At 41.8% G+C, this 20,138-nt stretch overlaps 1 protein-coding gene across 1 annotated transcript in view; it reads left to right on the top strand.

Moving 5' to 3' along the window:
• The window catches only part of DSCAM (DS cell adhesion molecule), a 437,619-nt gene that overhangs the window by 354,732 nt on the left and 62,749 nt on the right, over positions 1–20,138 (top strand). Inside the window, 3 exon segments of the mRNA XM_042033380.1 lie at positions 671–817; positions 2,424–2,579; positions 10,410–10,543. Coding sequence (XP_041889314.1) covers positions 671–817; positions 2,424–2,579; positions 10,410–10,543 — 437 coding nt within the window.

The following is a 20,138-nucleotide window of genomic DNA, read 5'->3' as shown; positions in this document are numbered from 1 at the left end:
TATATTTTATATTATAAAAATGGGATTTTTTTTTCCTCAGAATCCAGCTTGCTTGATGTTCCTGGAATTTTTTTTGGTTGTCACTCAGTTTTGGGTCCCTCTTAGAGTTAAAGATGCCACAAGCTTTAAAAGCAATGCCAGTTACTAATTCTGCTGTATTGCTTTGACAATAAATGGCCAACAGAAAATGCCTTAGATTTGGTTGACTTTTTCCAGTTTTTCCAAATGTCCATTAAAATATTTTATGACCATTTTTGCTATGTTTTTTAAAGAAGTGCTCACTTTCTTTCTCCCTCCACCAAATTTAGAAGGACGTTAGAATTGTCCACAAAGATACAAATTTGGCTGTAAACTTTAAAAAATATGTGTAAATTACTTACAGAATGTTCTGCACATTTCAGTTCCACGTTTATCTTTCAAAAGAAGCAACAAAAAGCCTTTTAAAAGACAAGTCATCAAGTGGGGAAATAGTACATCAAAAGTCATTCCAGGGAAAACAGCTGCACTTGCAGAAACGTGGATTATAGCAAGAATAAAGGTTTTGCATTGTTAGAAGTGTGTAATGGTTATTAAATATTGAGTGGTGGGATAGCAGTGAAAATAAAGGGTAGCTAAAAGATGAATATTGAGTTGTATCCAGTGTATTAAAATGGTGAATCTCTTATTCCAGTGCCCAGTTGCCCTCCAGGGAATGTGCAAGCCACTGCCACGTCCCCAGAAACCATCTCCATTTCCTGGTCAACGCTGGCAAAGGAAACCCTGAATGGGATCCTGCAGGGATTCAGGGTTATCTACTGGGCCAACCTCTTGGATGGAGGTGAGAGGAACCAATCCATTACCAAGTAAAAAGCTGTATGTGGCCTTTATATAATTTTCTCTCTGCTGTGAAGGCATTTTACTCCCTTTCTCTTTGGTTTAGAGAAAACTTTGTCTACCTGTGAGGAAGCAATAATTTTTCCTAATTTAACAGAGCAGCAAAGCTGCCTGGAGGAACCTCAGGGAAGGCTCCCACCATGGGTTTGCAACACTCCCGTGGTACCCAACATCACCTGAGCAAATTTCACCTCAGTTGCAGAGTCCAAAATTGGGGTTTTTTTATAAGAATGGTGACATGGATCTAGAAAAAACCAACCCAAACCTGGTTTTCACTCTTATTTGGTTGGTTATCTCTTTGCCTACTCGATACACTATTGCTTATTTTTTGATAGGACACTTTTCATCTCCATAGCTGAGGGCAAAAGAAGGAAATATTTTCAGGAAAATCTCATTATTTCTATGCCAGTCTCTTCTGTTGTTTTGTACTCTTAGCATAATTCCTGGGGAAATAGGCTCCAGAGCAGAGACTGAGTGAAAGGATCAAAGGAGAAATGTGATGCCTTACTAATCTTAATTTATTGTGTGATGATAATTGCACGTATGGCCCTTTCTTGTAAATTAAACAAATTAGTAGGTTTGAGATGCATGTGACTTTATTCCTACTTGCCCTGTGGATTTTTCACAGCTCTCTCCCTTCTTTTTCTTTCATCCACCAGAACCACAGTTCAGTCTAACCTGCAGTTGTGCAAATCCTGGCCTCTGTTAGTGTGGACAGGGGAATTCAGAGTGGAAATGTAACCCAGAGGCCCATTGTCACTGCTGGTAGTGGTAGACTCAAAAATATTTGGAAATCACCACCAATTTCTTTAAAAATACAGATGAAAAATGCATGAGAAGCATACAGAAAAATGTAGGCATGTAGGGTATAAAATTAAATGTTTACAGTGACGCCATGCTTAAAACTGGATTTTCTTCATTTATTCAGCTTTATTTGCTGCCCTAAATATGTTTAAAGCTTTTTTGCCATATGGGTTGTACTTCTTAGCTTGCTGCAAAAAAAAGATTCCTATGAAATGCATCATCTTCCTGCAAGTAAATCTGATTTTACTGTTCAGATCTATTGTTAGCCAGTATTGCTGTTGTCAAGTGCTTTGCAGCAGCACTTGCTGCATATTTTAAAATAAAGGGGACTTTTTCTTCATTTTCCTTATGAGAAATGGTCTTTCTCATAACCAGAAAATCTTTATGAAGATAACCGACGTTCTCATTTTTTTTCTCTAGGGGATGTTTCGCAATAATCTCCTCTTGTTATCTGCTCTTTATGAAAAATCTCATTGCTTGTAGAATTTCTTCAATTCTCTTCATCATATTTTTTAAAAAATTGCAACAAAAAAAAAGAGTTTGAAAATGAAAAGTGGGTCTTCTTCAAGTGGTAAGAAGTCAGGACATAAATGAATCCATTTTAATTCGTTATAATTCATTGCTGTTCTGTAATAATGAAGTGTTACTTGTCTGGTACACCCAATATTTCCACTGCAGGTATCAACACCTGGGAGAAAAGAGTGCACTTGGCAATAACTCCACTTCCTTTTTATTTTATTTTATAGAGCTGGGAGAGATAAAGAATGTCACTACTACCCAGCCATCCCTGGAGCTGGATGGCCTGGAAAAATATACCAACTACAGCATCCAGGTGCTGGCTTTTACCCGAGCTGGGGATGGAGTGAGGAGCGAGCAGATCTTCACCCGCACTAAAGAGGATGGTAAGGAGTGAAAGCATTTTCCATTCTCACTTCCAGGAGATGTTCATATGTCTCAGGCAGATACTGTACACAGACATGCAGAGATTGAGAACCCAACCCTGGGGACCAGCATAGGGAGGACGTGGAGCTGCTGGAGAGAGGCCAGAGGAGGCACCAGGATGAGCAGAGGGATGGAGCAGCTCTGCTGGGAGGAAAGGCTGCGAGAGCTGGCATTGTTCAGCCTGGAGAGGAGAAGCTTTGGGCTGAGCTCAGTGTGGCCTTGCAGGGCGTGAAGGAGCTGCAGGAAAGCTGGAGAGAGACAATTCCCAAGGCATGGAGGGCCAGGAGCCAGGGAATGGCTTCCCAGTGCCAGAGGGCAGGGCTGGATGGGAGATTGGGCAGGAATTGTTCCCTGGCAGGGTGGGCAGGCCCTGGCACAGGGTGCCCAGAGCAGCTGGGGCTGCCCCTGGATCCCTGGCAGTGCCCAAGGCCAGGTTGGGCAGAGGTTCGAGCAGCCTGGGACAGTGGGAGGTGTCCCTGCCCATGGCAGGAGGATGGAACAGATAATCTTTAAGGTCCCTTCCTATCCAGGCCACTTGGTGGTTCTGTGAAAATGAAGAAGTGAGGAGAGACAATTCTGGGACTATTTATATAACTTATATCCCACTAAGAATATTTTCTCAGTATATATATATAAAAGTCCTCCAAATACACCTTCTCTCAAAAGAAAAATAAAGAACAAAAATGTCTTACCTTTGTTCCTAGACCAAAGCATGGAAAATTCAATTCCTAATGCTGAAAGTTAAAGAAACTTTTAATCATACACAGGTACAGACACGTGAGATTCCATAATCGCTTTCTTGTAATTGTAACTATTGTAATCAATTCAGGTCGCTCCGTAGGATGCCATGCACTGATCTATTTCTGAAGGACTAGAATTTCAAATTCAGGGGAGGTTTTGTCCCTAACCTTTTTAATGCCTTGAAAACACTATGAGATGTACATACATATTTTTGGATCCCCTAAATGCTTTTGGAAATCTGGATCAAGAATTTTTGTGGCACAGATGAAAGTGCCCACAGTCCTATCAATTGAGGTTACTTGAATAATGTTTGATTGGTAAATTCTCCTATGAGTTATGCAATATGTTTTCAAGGAAATTAGTCAATGGATTTTTTATTCTTATTTATCCACTTTATTCGTCACTTGTGAATGAATGAATATATTTGCCAACTTTTTTATTTGTAATGAGATTTACAAAAGTGACAAGGGATCATGTTCAGTAGATTAACTGGCTTGATGAACTTTTGGTACTTTTTTGCCAATAAAAGATTACTTGATGAAAGTTACCAGTTTTTTTCCAATAAAGTATTAAGGGGCTCATTCTAAAATTTACATGCATTCTAAGGTCATGTGCCCCCAGCTGTGGTTGTATGCAGGGGATGCAGTAAATGAAAATTGCTGAGCTCTAGACTTGAGTGTCTCAAACACTGAATGTTCTGATCCCAGCCTAAAGTCCTTTAGTAACTACTTTGAAGCACCCAAGTCCTGAGTCAGATGCTCTTGGGACACCCAGTGCTTGGAAGTAGAGGGTTTTATTTCCATGAAAAAATCTAAAATGTAAGAGAACTGTCAAACACATGCTGCATTTTCAAGTTATTTTTTGTCAAGTAGATCCCAGCATAGCAAACCTTCCCTGAACTCTCTCTGAACACAAAGGCTCTCAGCCCTGAGCCTTTGAAGTGGGATTTACACCACCAGGAGCCAGGGGTAATGTCCCACATTGCTCCAGGAGCTTGGGGACAGGCTGGTCTTGGGGACATCTGGTTCATGTCAGAAGCCTCAAATATTTCTTCTTTTCTTTTTTTCTTTTTTTGTTTTTTTTCCCTTAGCCCATCTCTTCCTCATTTGCTCATCCTTAATTCTTGGTGGTGGCTCTTTTGCTCTCTCCATCTCTGGGATCAGACAGGCCCTGATGAGGGGAGTACATTGCCTCAGACTGTGTTTGGCAGCTGTGCAAAGGCTCATCTCTCATCTTTAATCCTCCTGGCAGCTCGGCAATAACTCGCCCTGAGGCAGCCTGACTAACCTTTTCAGAGATTTCCTCATGCCTCACACTGGTTCCATTCATTAAATCTTTTGTCCAGAAAACTAAATGGAAAGGTGTTCCAGAAAATACAGTGATTTCATGTTCATCTTCAGCTTCACAACTTTTTATTAAGGGCAGGAACAGTTTTGAGTGGAATATACAGAGACCTGCAGTTAAGCATAAGCCAAACCCAAAATCCTGGATCTAAACCTCCTGAAGGGTGTGGAAGTTAAAGAGGGAAAGAGCATTCACATTGCCAAACTCCATGCACCAAACAGATGTCTCGTTCCTCAGAAGAAGGGATATTTCTACTGTAATTTTCTAAGGAAAAGTGTCCTGTAGGGAATTATTCAGTTGGACCAGTTCCAGTGCACCTAAAAGATCCTGCCCTGAAGTGAGTTTAAGCACTCTCTTGGCATGTGAAGTAAATTAATGGGAATCTTAACAGAGCCTAGAACTGGAAACCTTCTTTCTCTGCTCCCAGACCTTATCTGGCTAAAATTATGACACAAGATATTCCACCCTCCTCTAATAAAATCTGTAAATCCGGGATATTTTTCAGTGGCTGCCAAACCCTCCACATCATTATTGCTATGAGGCCAAATCACATCATTAATTCCATTCCCTTTTTTTCATTATTTTTTACATGAGAGGAAACTTTTCTTTGTAAAATCAATGGTGCAGCATTTTCCACTGCTGCTGGAAAAGCCAGCTGTGGCCTCCTGTGACTTCTCTGTTGGTGTTCAGCTAAAGACATCAGCCCAAAACTTCTTTAGCAGGCTTGAAATCTCCAGTGGGGCAAAATAAGGGTAACCCAGGGAGGGAAGCACTCATCATGGATGGAATGAGTTGATGCTTTGATTTCTTGTAATGTTTGATACTGATTTTAGACACCAGAGGTCAGACACTGCTGCTGATCAGCGAAGGAAATGGGAACAACTCGAGCAAGTAATAGGAAATGAGCTTTCAAGAAATGAGCTTTCCTTTCAATGTGATCATGTTTGTGGGTTTTATCTACCTCCCCCCCCTCTTTCTGAAAGCTGACTTCAGAAAAAGATGCTGCTCCTTTTGGAGTTCCTCCTGGTAGAAAAACAAGCCAAGCAGAAAAGTCCAATTTTTAAAAACTCATTGTGGTTTTGTCCCTTTCCTTTTCCACTTTACAGTTTCTAATAAGCTGCTCATCCTCTTCACCCAGAGACTTGATTTAATAAACCATTATAAATTAAAGTAGCTCTTCCAGTTCTTTTCCCCACTGAGATCAAAATGCAGTTTGAAAAGCTTCTCCATTTTGTAGCAAGAGGGAGTGTGCGTGACAAATTTCCTCTCTGCTCCTGTGCTGCAAATGCAATATGAGAAAACCACAGCTGAAACAAGGAATTTGCCGCCTGAACAAGCCTGAAACATGACACAGCACCTTGGCTGGCAGCAGTGCCCTGACCTTGAGCAGACCATGGGATGACACAGAGCCCAGAGCCCCCATCCCAGGAAAGCTTCCTGCAGTTGGGAATTTGGTCTGGGTCTGTCAGAGGTGGCATCTGGGCTCTCTGTGACGCATTCAGATGCACATTTCTCTCTTGTATCTTTTTTCTTTTTTGGGGGGGAGAAAATGCATTTCTGTGCACAGCAAGCTGTTTGTGTGCCACAGGCTTTGCAGCAGTGCTGTGCTTCCAGCTTTCTGGCATTCAGAGCCAGGGAAAAGCTGCAGCAAGGAGGAAGGAAAAATAGCAGCAAATCCCTCTGCCAGCCCCATTCTGCCTGAATCCAGAGAGATTTTCCTCCTCTCCTTTCTCTCCCTGGACACCAGGCTTCCTGGCCATTGGCATGAGAGGCACAGACAGCATCTGACAAGCTTTACATTTATTCCAAAATGATTAAGCATAAATCCAATCAGGTGCATGTTCAGTACTCCTTGGAGCAGAGCTCTGCTTGGGCTTGTTCAGCTGATGATGGTGACTGGGCTCTGGGATGGAAAATTGCCCTTGATGACCCCTTACTGCTTTTTTTTTTTTCCCTAGAGTCAAAGATCTCCAAATTTATCTTCTTGACTATGAAGCAAAAGGCGCAGAAATAATAAATGTTCCCCTTGGGAAACTGGCAGGATTTGATAGAAATCATGTGCTTAGTATGAGGCCAGTTCAGAGTAAATTCACATGTGGATGTGTTTTGGCTGGCATAGATGTACATTGGAGGTGGGATATCTACATGAACAAACAGGCAGCAGTCAGGAGTTGATTTTATTTTGATTTTTCTAAGTGCAACCAGCAATGGAGTGGTCCTGTGGTGGGCAGAGTTAAAAGCCTGTTGCAGAACAGGGCTCAGATTTCTGATTTATGGGCGATATCACTCTTAAATGCACCACAATCTGTGCATTTGCCTCCTTGATGCTCAGTACTGTGAAGAAAAATGGTGATAATCTCTCTGTTTATGAAAAGGAGAATGAGAAAATTCCTGGAGCTCCTCCCCATTATCTGGCACATCTAAATGCTGTTTCCCAGCCCTGTCGTATCAGGATAATTGCCTGCTCTGCTTTAGCATTTCACTTGCACTGTCAGGAATACAAAGTGTTCTCCTCCACGTGAAAGCAGGATGCTATTTCCGTGTTTTTCAAAGCCTTGCTAGCTGGAGAATGAGGCCATCTTTGATCTTAAATTTGCCACATCTGCTCCCTGGAAGGCTGCAAAGTTGTTTAGAAGCAGTCCTCAGCTTCTCTGTGCTCAGCCCAGGCTGTCCTCTGGCTTCTCACCGTAATTTTACCCCTGGTGACCATGGGAAAAAAAAAAAGGAACAATGGCATTGTGTACATTTAGTTTGTCTTTCTGTGGGAATCAGTGTGCTGAAAATAAAGGTCCATGGAGAATTCAGTAAGACAGCTCAGGTCTCCTGATACTGCTGGTTTATAATGACTGAAGCCTGTAAGTCTGGGGATGCAATGGCAGTGAGGGAAATACCTTAAGTTTGCTTGGCAAGACTCAGGGTTTTCCTCTCCAGGATAAGACAGGCACCACATTCCCCAACCACAACTCCTTCAGATGCTCAAGGAACCCAGTCTAGTAAGAAATGTTTCAATTAATGCTGAGATAACTCATATGAGGTCCAGGGGATGGGTTTAACCAGTGACTTTACCCTCTGGATAGAGGACAGTGGTGGTCTGTAAGGCAACAGATGAGATTCTGCAGGATTCTGGCTGAGGAAATATAAACACTTCCACACCCACAGTAGAAGGACACACAGCTTTCATGTGCACAACCAAGCAGTGCAGCAAAAAGAGGACCAATAAATGAATTTTCAGAATAATTTTTGCACCACTGTAAAAACTGCTGCCTGGTTCCAACCCAAGGAGATGGAGGGGTCCTTCGGTTCGAAATTTCATTTTTATATCTCTTCCTGACTTTCTCTCTGGCCCCTCTTTCTGCTGGTCTCACACCAGACAGCAACACAGCAATGACAAGGAATGTTTCCCACATAGGCCCAATGACTGGAAAATGCCAGATGGATTCTGAGTTAATCCCTCAACAGTCGACAGCCACGACCAATTACCATCAGAACCTGTCCCTATAGATCACACCCTAATTTAACAATAAATTGCATTAACCTCATCCATCTATTTGCAGTGATTTCCAGAAAACATTGCTATCCATAAAGGAATCCTCCTGTGGGTTAGGTAATTACCCTGGAGAGCCAGCTTTCACTCTTCAGCAGCAGGAGCAAATAGCATTTCTAATGAGCTGGGTATAAATAACAAGTTGGATGCTGTCAAGCATCAATATTTACTCTGCATTGGATAGAGATGCTAACTGAATTAGCCCCTTTGCGGCGAGGGGCCGGGTTTGCATGCCATTATCATCATGACGTTCTCACTTGCTGCCTAATTAGCTCTCTCAGCACACTATAAATAGAAAATGCACATCCAGAGACGTTGCACTGAGTGGTGCCTGTCAGTTTTCTCACGTCTTCCAGAAGCACCTATGCAGATATAAAATTGAGGGTCACCTCACATTTTTTTTACACAAAGCTGAGCAAATTTAGATCCCAGGCTGGCTGGCTGGCTTCTCTTTATGGGCAAAGTTCTGTAGCACCAAAATTTCTGCTTGCTTAATTGAGGCACAACAAAGATTCAGAATTTATATATGAATATCAGCTTGCTGGACAAGGGACTTTGCATCTGAACTGCACAGTAACTGTTTTCTGTGAAAATAAAGCTGATCAGGCATTGCAATGGTAATTTCACTGGAAATTTTAACATTTTGGTAGTTTTACTTGAAATCAGACAAAAATATCAGATTTCTCATGAAGCAGTAGTTCTGTAGAGAAGAGTCCAGAGAACAGTTTCATTTTGTCTTTCATAACCTATGCAGCAATTATCAATACAACATATCTATTTTAATAATTTGACTTGAATATTGACCACAAGCAGTGCTAAAATATCTTTCAAATCATTTATTTTCCTGGGTTTTAAAATATTTTTAAATATTTTGACAAAAGTTGTGTTTTTCAGGAAATTTTAAATGTTAATTTTAATGTTAATTTTAATGTTAAAACAAGGGCTTCATGTTAAATGAAGCCCTTGTTTTGTTTAAGTACAAGCTTGTGTGTAATGTGATATTCCAGCATGCAGGGAAAAAAAAAAATCTAGCAATTTTGCACATTAGTGAAAGAGTGTTTCCAAAGTTGGAGAACACTGTACAGTGTAATGTGTGTTTGAAAAACAACATATGCTCATGAAATTAAAACCTTTCCCAAAATGCAGGGCTGCAAAGGGATGTAGTTGAGATTACACAGCAAGATTTTGGTATTTCTGAGCTGAAGCTTTTTCCACGTGGCTTTAGACAGGAGGTTTGGGGGGGTTTTAGCTCTTTCTCTGTGATAATTTTTGATGGCTTATATAGATAGCTGCTGTAATTAGAGAAATAGCTATGTGCTCATATTGCAGGGCCAGAGAGAGGTCTGAGCTGTGAAGGGCAGGGTGAGGGACAGAGCTTCTGTGTGGGCAGATGTCTGCTCACACATCGTGGCACTTGCTGGCCGTGGGTCACATCAGGCAGTGCTCGTTTACACTCCACTTCATTAAATTCACAGCTCTGCTCTGGATGTCCATTAAAGTGTCCACACATGTATTATTTATAACAGTTTGGCATGGGTTGTCTGTTCAAAGCTGGTAATTTATAATAATGTGTTGTTTGGCAATTTCAGTGACCACAGACAAAATATTTTCACGTGTGCATTTGGGTTCCAACTGAAAGGGGAAATTTAGGTTAGATCTAGGGAAGAAATTTTTTACTGTGAGGGTCATGAGGCCCTGGCACAGGTTTCTCAGTGGATGCCCCATCCCTGGAAGTGTCCAAGACCAGGTTGGATGGAGCTCTGAGCAACCTGGTCTTGTGGAAGGTGTCCCTGCACATGCTGGGGGTGGGGATTGGACGGTATTTAAGTTCCCTTCCAACCCAAACCGTTCTCAGGTTCATTCTATGATTTTATGCAGGCTGGAGGGGATACTTCACAGTAGTTTAACCATCAGTGGCAGGTTCTGCTTTGAGACCCTCTGAAGAGGATCCTCTTCCCTCTTAAGGATGGGGTCACACTCCGCAAACCTTCTCCCTGGCATGGGCAGTGTGGAGGCTGCTCCCTGACACATAGTGTCCATCTCAGGCCATGGGGACACAGCCACCAAAGCAGCACGCTCCCCTTTTCCTCTTAGCTGCTCTATTACACTGGGGTGATTGCATATCTGCCTTGGGCCACTCTAACACACTTTGCTTTTCCAGTTCCAGGTCCTCCCGCTGGAGTTAAAGCAGCTGCTGCTTCAGCCTCCACGGTTTTTGTCTCCTGGCTGCCTCCCCTGAAGCTGAACGGCATTATCCGGAAATACACCGTGTTCTGCTCACAGCCCTACCCCACAGTAAGTCCCACAGCCTCTGTGTAGGGCTGACACAGAGGATTTGCAGACACCCATCCTTGATGCTCTCCCTGCCACTTCCTCTCCTGCCCTTTCCTTACCCTGAGCAAGGCCAAAGGGAGGTCCTGGAGCTACAGAGAGAAGTGAGGGTTGAGTTTGGTTTATCCCACCCATCAAATTTTTTGTTTAAAACCTATTGCAGAGCACTAACTCACAAATAATTTCAAAATATGCAGTTGAAGTGGAGTATTTTTCAAGGTTTGGTTAGTTTAGAATGTACCAAGTTACATTTTCCAGGACCAGCTGCACGAGCCCTGTTGCAGCTGGAGGCATGTATTTATATACCCTGTTTTCATCTAAGTTCCTGCCTTTTTGGCTTCAGTATTCATGTGTGAAGGAGCATAACGACTTATAAACAAACATATTTGCTTGTGAATAGGCTTATTTATGCCTGGAGTATTTGTCCACTCTAGCTCTACATGCTATTACTTGCTGAGAAAATGACAGGAGGAAATTTGAATTGACTGTCAGGTTATCTTTCTTCCTTTCTAAATCACAAAGAAATTCAGGAATCTTTAAACACAAGGGCCAATTGCTCTCTCGAAATACCGAGACATATTTATTTTCATTTGGATTGAAAAAAATACTTACTTGTTCTAGATCTGAGGTTTGGATTTAGGTTTTATCCAAGGTTTGCATTTTGGTTTTAAGCAGGACTTCCCACCAAGGGTACAAAATGCAATCTTGGTTTAATAGGCAAGGAAAATATTGTTCCAGAAATTTCCAAAAGTGCATCAGGCTTGTGGAAATTTCCCCCCACTATGGGAGAGGGTTGGAACGAGGTGATCTTTTAGGTCCCTTCCAACCCAAACCATTGTATGATTCTATGATTTATGTTTTGGGATTACTGTCTCCTAAGTCCATTAATTTCATAATTGTAGCAAAAAAACCCTATCTTCAGCACACCTTTAAGTGTAAACTAGCTGGAGCTTTCCCATCACAATTCAAACATTTCTATGGCACTCAGTAAGTTAAAGAGGTCAGAGTTTAAAGGGCAGCTGTGAGTGGGGACCAGGCACTTCTCTGGGGGCTTGGAGAGAACACCAGATGGTGCTGCTGCCTTCTCCAGCTACTTTCCATGCACAAAGCTGCAGTGCTTCTTCCTGGGGCTTTGCTAGCAACATTTTTTTCCTGTATTCACATCCCCAAGAAAATAAACATCCTCAGCTAAAAATATTTTTCTTTACCATGAGAATCTCTCACATACAAATCTTCCTATTTTGTGGCTACCTTTTGGAGCACCTCAGAGATGGACAATGACAAGAACAGTTGCTTTTTTTGCTGCTCTTGGCCTGAACTGAGTTTTACTGCTGTATTGTTGCCGTGTTCATTATGCAGGGTTATGTATGAACCATCATGGAACTATACCTTAGCTCCAGGCTGAGTCACTTGGAGGTGTTTGTGCTTTTTATTAATTGCTGATGTGTACATGTAGGGTTCTGAAAGGTGTCCCTGCCCCCAGGACAGATGACCTTTAATGTCCCTTCCAGCCCAAACGCTTCTGTGATTCCATGATCCTGCTGTTACCTTCATGCAGGTGTGTGTTTGTATAAATAGGTATATCCACACGTGTGTGTGTGTGTAAATATGTACATGGATCTATGAGTTCTTGTACCAATGTTCTGCAGATCAGCAGGAGCTGTGGCTTGCAGAGAGCTTCTGTATCAGCCCTATGTGCTGAGGGAGGCAGGGATCACACCGGGGGCTCAGTTTCCAGGAGCCAAGTTGAATATTTTTAAACAAATGAAAGCCGTCAGGACATATTTAATATAGGACACACTCCCTCAGCTTTATTTCTAACAATATGCTTTGTTATCTTTTATTCTGAAATGCATTGTGAGCTAAAAAGCTGTTTTATTCAGAGCTGCTTTGCAGTGAAACCAGCCTGCTGCAGAGCTGCTCAAATGCCAACACTGCTGTGCAGATACACTTAATATATCCAGGGAAGTTCTTGTTTGATTCACTGCTGGCAGAGACAAGTAGCTGACAGAGGAATAGGTCTTAAATTAGGGTGAGGAGGAGAATAAATAAAAGACCTGTGTCTTTATCGTCCCTTCTGCCACCATTAGTAGCAAGCGCTGTAGCTGCAGGTATGGAGCCCTAAAAACTTCATCCATCAGTCACAGCCCTGGCTGCAAAATAACTTTGTTAAAAGTCTGCTATTCAAGCAGAAAGGCAAACTCAGTTTTCAGGCATCAGTGAGAAGAAAGGGAAAAGGACAGGGATAAAGTTAAACTGATGGGGAGGCTGCATTCTTTGCAGATTGTATTTTATTGCTGAGAACAAGCCAATACAATATACTTCAGACAGGTTAAGAACAGTCCTTTACACAAGAACACTGCTTTGGTGTTTAAGTCACCAACAGGGAAAAAAAAATTAACTCTGTTGGTTGTATTGTGCATATTTTTATTACAAACACAACCCTGACACTATAAAATGAAGATTTGCTGCCTCTTGCACTGTTCAGTTTGCTTTGCAAAGGCAGAAGCTTTTAAAACTTCTGCTGCTCATGTGTAGAACAAAGGGAAATTCCTCTTTAAGTATATTGAGGCCTAAGGACAGTATTTGCCTGGGATGTTTCAAACCACAAATATGATTAATGTGTGAAAAATGGAAAAGATTCTCCACTGCAGTCTATTCTCTGGCCAAGATAAAGGGCAAGCAAGGATCCAATTTCACACCATTTAATTGTTGTGTCTGGAGTATTCTGCAGGCATAATTAGACAAAACTTTCTCTTTTTTATTCTGAAAAGGTAGGGGAAAATACAGAAATATAAGACTTCATGGGTCTTTCATTCTTCAAATAAAGGAAACAGAACATGCCAGAATTTAAGTTGGAAAAATTATCCTTTGTGCTAACTCATAGCCTCCACTTTTGCTTCTCCCCACTTCCTACCACATTTATGTCCAGCTTTTTGGATTTGTAGGATTTGGCTTCTCCAGCACCTGCTGCCTTGGGCTGTAAGATGTGCATTGCCAGGGCTTTTGAAAGTGCAACAGAAAAAGAGATTTGGGGGTTTTCTGAAGAAAAAATAACAAAAAAAACCCAACAAATTAAAAAACCCTCCCAAAAGAAAACCGCCAACAACCTCTTGTTGCATTCAGGTCAGTACAATGCTTAAGGAAGAATCAGTGGGATTAGATTAAATAAAATTTAGATGGCAGAAAGTGTCTGGAAAAGGTCACTGTGACACACAGGTCAGCCAGCCTGGGAAACTTTGATCTCAGAGCAGGTAAAAAACATCTCCTAAAGAAGCAGGAGAGCTGAGGGCAGGAGAAAGAAGGGTAAGGATCAGGATTTCCTGGTGCAGGAAGGGATGAGAAAGTGCCTATGCACAAGGACAGGGAATTTTTGACATGGGAAATTCTGCTCAGCTGGGGGAAAAAATCACCATGACATCCTGGTCAAATACTGAAGCTGAGGCCCAGACTGTGGGATCTCCACACATGGAAATCTTCAAGACTTCACTCCCTGAGCAACTTGATGCAATTAAACTTGCTTTGAGAAGAGGGTTGGACTGGCTGACCTCCAGAGGAACCTTCCAACCTCAGTTCTTTAATTATATTGAAGTCTAAAACTGGAAATTTGGTCAAAATATGTATACAACACGTGAAAGCAGACAGTGGTAGAGTTAATATGCACCTCATGGAGGAAAAGAGACACATTAAATTGACACCAAGATATCTCATTAGTTAAAATTCTCCAATAAAACTCATATGACATTTTAGGCTGCTGGCAGGACTGCTTGTCTTTCCCATCTGAACATGTTCTATGCACAGTCTCCCAAACAAGTCCTGCTTTTAGCTCTCACTATCAGGAAATCAGAGAGTGGGAGTGAGGTCATCTTATTTCACATCTTAAGTGAGTTCCACACGAGTGGAGGAAAGACGAGAACCAACTGACTGTGTTCTGGAAAGGAAAATCACCAAGAAAGGAGAGTGGTCTCCATTTATTATCCTTATATAGTGCAGTTCTACTCACATGACTCCTTTCCATTAATCTCCAGGCTTTCTGTGGAGAAAGCACAGAGTGACGCACAAATTAATGACCCACTTCGCTGGAAACAGCAGGAAAATCCTGTTTAATATATTTGCTCCTATTAGTGAGTGACCCACCAGCAGATCAGCAAAACCCAAACAACAACCACAATGACTACACTTTTCTAATCAACAAGTCAGAATAGACTTTAATATGTGTTATTTCTGACTGGGTGATGTCATACTGTTCATTGACACCCAAATGATTTTATTGGTCTGTATTTTCTCAGCTCTTCACCTCACTTTATAGCACAAGTACCCAAAGATTGGCAAATATGATGAGAAGCTTGCAAAACATACAGGTACATATTTAAACTCCTAGATTTCAGATAAGGAGAACCAGTTTATTCTCTGGTCTTTAATCCTGCAAGCAGTTTTGAAATGTTGGTTGATGAAAGTGTTGCTTAGCTGTGGGATTCTGCTAAGAGATGATTTGTCCCTTACACCCACCTTGACTGAGGTCCCAAAAGACCAGGAGTCTGAGGTCTGGAAGAAGAAATTCCAGAACTGTCAAACCAGATGAATGCAGTGAGAATATTCCTGCAAAGATCCCAGACGATGCTGTCATGATAAACTGGATGAGCTGGATGAGGAACCAGAACACAAAGCCAACCCCAATGCTGAAATAGGGGTGATGATTAGGAATCATCTCATAGTGCAAACCCTACAACCAGCCCCTAGTACCTTTGTTGGAAAGTATCTTTGAAAACTGTCATCTACATTTCTGGACTTCTCCAAAGGATGTAGAAAAACCCAAAAACTGAAAGCCCAGCTAAGATTCAGGTTGGCCTGGAAATGTTTCTGTGAAACAGCTGGGTTTGGGATAGGTGGTAGATGAAGAGGTGCAAAGTAGTGACGGAGAAGAGGGAAATAATCTCATATTTGGCCAAAGCCCAAGTCAATTTACTTGGAAATATAATCAATACTGGAAACTGACCAACATCTGAGGCAGACAGTTACTGATCTTTTGATTTTCTTATTTTACTGTGAGAAACATACTCTTAAGCCTGTTAGAGTTCTATATTTGTTTCATTTTTTTGCTTTTATTTAAACCACTAAGGGGAAAATAAAATATGTGATTTAACCAGCATACACAGGAGACTCTGGGGTTGCTCTGTGGAAGAAGAGAGGGATTGCTGTTCTCTGTCTGTAATTCATAGACTCTAAGTGGGATTTAATTCATCTGACTTCAGACACCTGGAATAGAGACACAAGTGCTTATTCTAGAGTCACCAAGGATTTCCTTTGATTAAAGGAAAGAAGCTAAATGTCTGGGAAAAGCTGGATAGATATTCTGAAATCTCTTTGTTTACTCTAGAGAAAGTAGACATGCTTATCTTAAACCAGATGATCTGCAACATAACCTAGATCTGGAAGTATATACAGCTCTTAACCTAGATCCTTAAACTATTAGCTGTCATAAATTCTCATCATCCAGGTGTTTTCCACTCAATTCTTTCAGGCAGAAACAAGTTTTGTCTTGATTTTGCATAGGATCTGTCCAAATTCTAACTTTGGGTTTGCGTCACACTTTCTGATCCTCATTTCCTCTCCAGATTAAAGACTTGAATAAAAGGAAACTATGGAAAATAGAGTTGAAGCAATTATAAGGCACAAATGATTTGTTGTTGCATACTGTAGAACTTTCAGTGATAAAAAGCATGCTGAAAATCTCGGGGAAAAAAGGGAGAAGTAGCTGGCAGAAGTTGGCTAAGTAGATAAAATTACTGTTGAACAGAATTTTATTTAGAGTCAGCAGATTCTGTAAGGATGAATTTTAAATATATGTTCATTGATTTGTGTATTACAAGCAGTATTTATCACTGTATCTATATAGCACTTTTTACAGCATGAAGATATTTATGCTTATTAATTCCTGTGTGCTTTATTTAGCATAGAAATAGTGCATAATTTGGAAGTTATTTTAAAACCTTATATTGGATGGTATTTAAAATGTGTCTTTTTTAATATGCCACATGTTCTATTTTTAGCCTTTTGGTAGTTGTTTCACATCTTTGATGCCAGCTCCCGAACATAGTACATTCATTATTTTAATTGCTTTGTCAACTTTACATTTTTTTGCCTATCTTATTTTTGTCACAGAGCAGACCTCAGGAGAGATGTGACAGAGTATAAATTGATTCTGATGATGTGCTGGTTTTATATGATTTTTAAAAGGTCTCCTTGTAAAGCCCTACCAAAACAAATTTGATATTGATTTTTCATAAACCTTGTCTCACACCAGGGATATCAATACAGTCTGACAATAAGTCCTTGGTGTCCTGACCTTCCTGTGGTCACCAGCCCATGACACCACATGCTGCTTCCCTCATTAGGAGGCTGATGGACTCTCCAGGAGGTGCTCCAAAGGGACAGGCAGGTGCTGGACCCTGAGTGGGCTACCTCAAAGTCCAGACAGTGGGTTTTCTTCCAGGTATAATTCCTGGAAATGAGAATTCAGGAGTAACTGAGGGATCTGGGGGTGTTTATCCTGGAGAAAAGGAGGATCAGGGGGGACTTTCTGGCTCTCCACAACACCCTAACAGGAGGGGGCAGCCAGGTGGGGGTCGGGCTCTGCTCCTAGGACAAGAGGAAATGGCCTCAAACTTCACCAGGGGAGGTTCAGGCTGGACATCAGGAAGAATTTCTTCCTGGAAAGGGTGGTCAGACATTAGAAGGGGCTGCCAGGGAGGTTTGGAGTCCCCATCCCTGGAGGTGTCCCAGGAAGGCCTGGATGTGGCACTCACTGCTCTGGGCTGGTGACAAGGTGGGGATGGGTCACAGCTTGGACTCAATGGTCTGGGAGGTCATTTCCAACCTCAGGGATTCTGTGGTTCTTTGATTCTTTGGATTGGCAGGATTTTTCTGTCATTGGGAAGGCAGGGAGCTGCCTCTGTTCTTTCCAAAATTTCCATCTGAAACTTTCTAACACTTTAGTTCCACAATTAAGGGGGAAAAAGAAAAGTTACAATGTTGTATGGCAGCTGCATTCACTTTTGTGCACAGCTTCTGTTTCCAAGAGTTACCTTCAATAACACTGAGTGAAGAACAGAGGCCACATTTCAAAACATGAGCCAACACCTGAGCAGAAAGCATTGTTAGACCAGAGTGGCAGCCAAGAGCCCTACTGGAGACCATGGTCCAGGATTGGTGGTTATTTGGAGCTCTGAGAATCCGTCCATCTGTGAAAGGAAGGCAAAAGCCAGCAGTCCTCAGGAAAAGTACAATTTGTGACCTCAGGCAGATTTTCACATCCTTAGGGAGTTCACTGAGAGGGCACATCAGTGGTCTGTCTGCTCTGCTCAGGGATGCAGAACTTGGAGTTCATTCACTATAAATACAGAGATGTATTGATTTTTTATTACCCCAGTTTGCTTCCAGGTAGAAACAACTTCGTGTAGCCCCCAGTACTGGATAACTTGTGAGTCCAGGAGACTCTAAAATGTGAGGTTTAGAATAAAACATCTCAGTACTCTGTCCCTCGAGTTCTGTGTTGAGTTTTGGGCCTCTCACTTCACAAAAGGACCTTGAAGTGGTGGAGCACATCCTGAGAAGGGAATAGAGCTGGGGAAGGGTCTGGAAAACAAGTCTTAGGAGCAATAGCTGAGGGAACTGGGGTTCTTCAGTCTGGAGAAAAGAAGGTTCAGGAGGGACCTCATCATTCTCTACAACTCCCTGAAAGGAGGTTTCAGTGAGGTGGGGGTCAGTCTCTTCTGCTGTGTCTCAAGCGAAAAGATGAGCAGAAATGGCCTGAAGTTGCACCTGAGGAGGTTCAGATTAGATATTAGAAATGGAAGTTTCACTGAAAGAGTGGTCAGGCATTAGAATGAGTTGCTCAGGGAGGTGGTGGAGTTACTGTCTCTGGAGGTGTTCAGGAGGAGTCTGGATGTAGGCTTTGGGGACAGGGTTTGGGGTGCTGGTGGGGCTGGATGGTCTTGAAGTTCTCTTCCAGCCTTGATGATTCTGTGGTTTCCAGGAGCAGCAAATGCCTGAGGTAAGGCAGGGTAGACAATTCTGGGATGGAGTTGTGCAAAGAGATGAAGGTCTTTGTGTTTTTACCATGGAGAATTGAAGACTTTAATCACTAATGAGGCTCAGTGCTTGTTCTAGGCCTCATCTGTACCGGTGATTAAAGAGGGCCCAAGGAGCAGCACCCAGCCCCAGGAGGATGTGATGGTGACTGATGTCAGTCTACACTGCTTATCATGAGCCCCTCTGAAGCAGAATTATTTTGAAAAGAGCTATTTGGAGCAGCACAAAACTGGGCTAGAAACCAAGCTCAAACTCAGTGTGGATCACTGGGATGGAGTGCTCAACTCACCGCCTGGCTCTCTCCCATCTTGCAGGGAAACTAAGCCCAGAGGATGGATGTTTGTTGAGAGAAACCCAGCTATGCAAACACCATTTCACTGATTGAGCTCAGGCCAGATTTAACAAACTCAGTGCTGTTCTGTGGGAGGCTGCAAAACCAGTGGCTCATTGTTGTGGGCAGGAGGGAGCGGCCTAAGTGTCTCTCCTGAGCCCACTTCTGTTCAGTGGTTCCATTACTGACCTGGATAATGAAATAGAGAGGCTGCCTATTAAATTAGCAGGAGATATAAGGCTGGGAGGGATTGCATGTACACAGCAGACACAGATAAAATTCAGGCAGGTCTTGATGAACTGGGAAATTGGTCTGGAAAAAGTTGGATAAAATTTAGCAAGAAAATGGGTACGCTGAATAACCAGCTGCAGAAGTACTGTGTAGAGAGCAATTGTCTTGATTCTTCAGAAGAGGATTTTGGGGTTATTGTACCTCCCAAGATGAACATTAACAGTCTTTGTAATCCTGTCTGAAAAGCCAAATGAGAATCCCTGGAATTGTTGAATACAAGTTTGGAAACTGTGAGAAAGCTATGGACCATCTTTAGACAGTCTGAAGGATAACAGCAGATATTATTAGAGAAACTGATAGAGAAAATGGGATTTCTGGACAATGTCGAAAGCACTAGTGTTATTTAGTTGTAAAAAGATAAGGGTACTGGTGGGGAAAGGAATGATAAAACTTCATGTAGATTAAAGACCGGTGCAAAGATCAAGGTAATAATCTATTCTTCATGCTCCTAATAGACTGGAAAAGAAGCTATGGGTTGAAACTGCAGCAGGAAACTCAAGCTAGATTAAAAAAAACGATTTCTAATCATGAGATTAGTTAAGCAATGGAATAGGTTGTGCAGCCTAGGGAGTTACAAAATCTCCTTTTACTGTAAGTCTTCTAAATCAGGTGGGGGGAAACATCTCTTCGAAATTGTGCAGACACAGGTGAACCTGGTTTAAAGAAGAAAGATAGACCCAGGTGATCTCTCAGAGTCTTTTCAGCTCTGTTTTTAGATTATGCCATATTTTCTACCTAAAATTGGAGTGAAAACATACATCCCACTCTAGGCATATTTATATTTATATTTATATTTATATTTATATTTATATTTATATTTATATTTATATTTATATTTATATTTAT

Source organism: Corvus kubaryi, unplaced genomic scaffold (assembly GCF_017639235.1).
Source record: "Corvus kubaryi isolate FWS band 111438036 unplaced genomic scaffold, C.kubaryi_AGA036_p1.0 133, whole genome shotgun sequence".
NCBI classification, from domain to species: Eukaryota; Metazoa; Chordata; class Aves; order Passeriformes; family Corvidae; genus Corvus; species Corvus kubaryi.
This window is presented reverse-complemented; position numbering and strand designations above follow the sequence as displayed.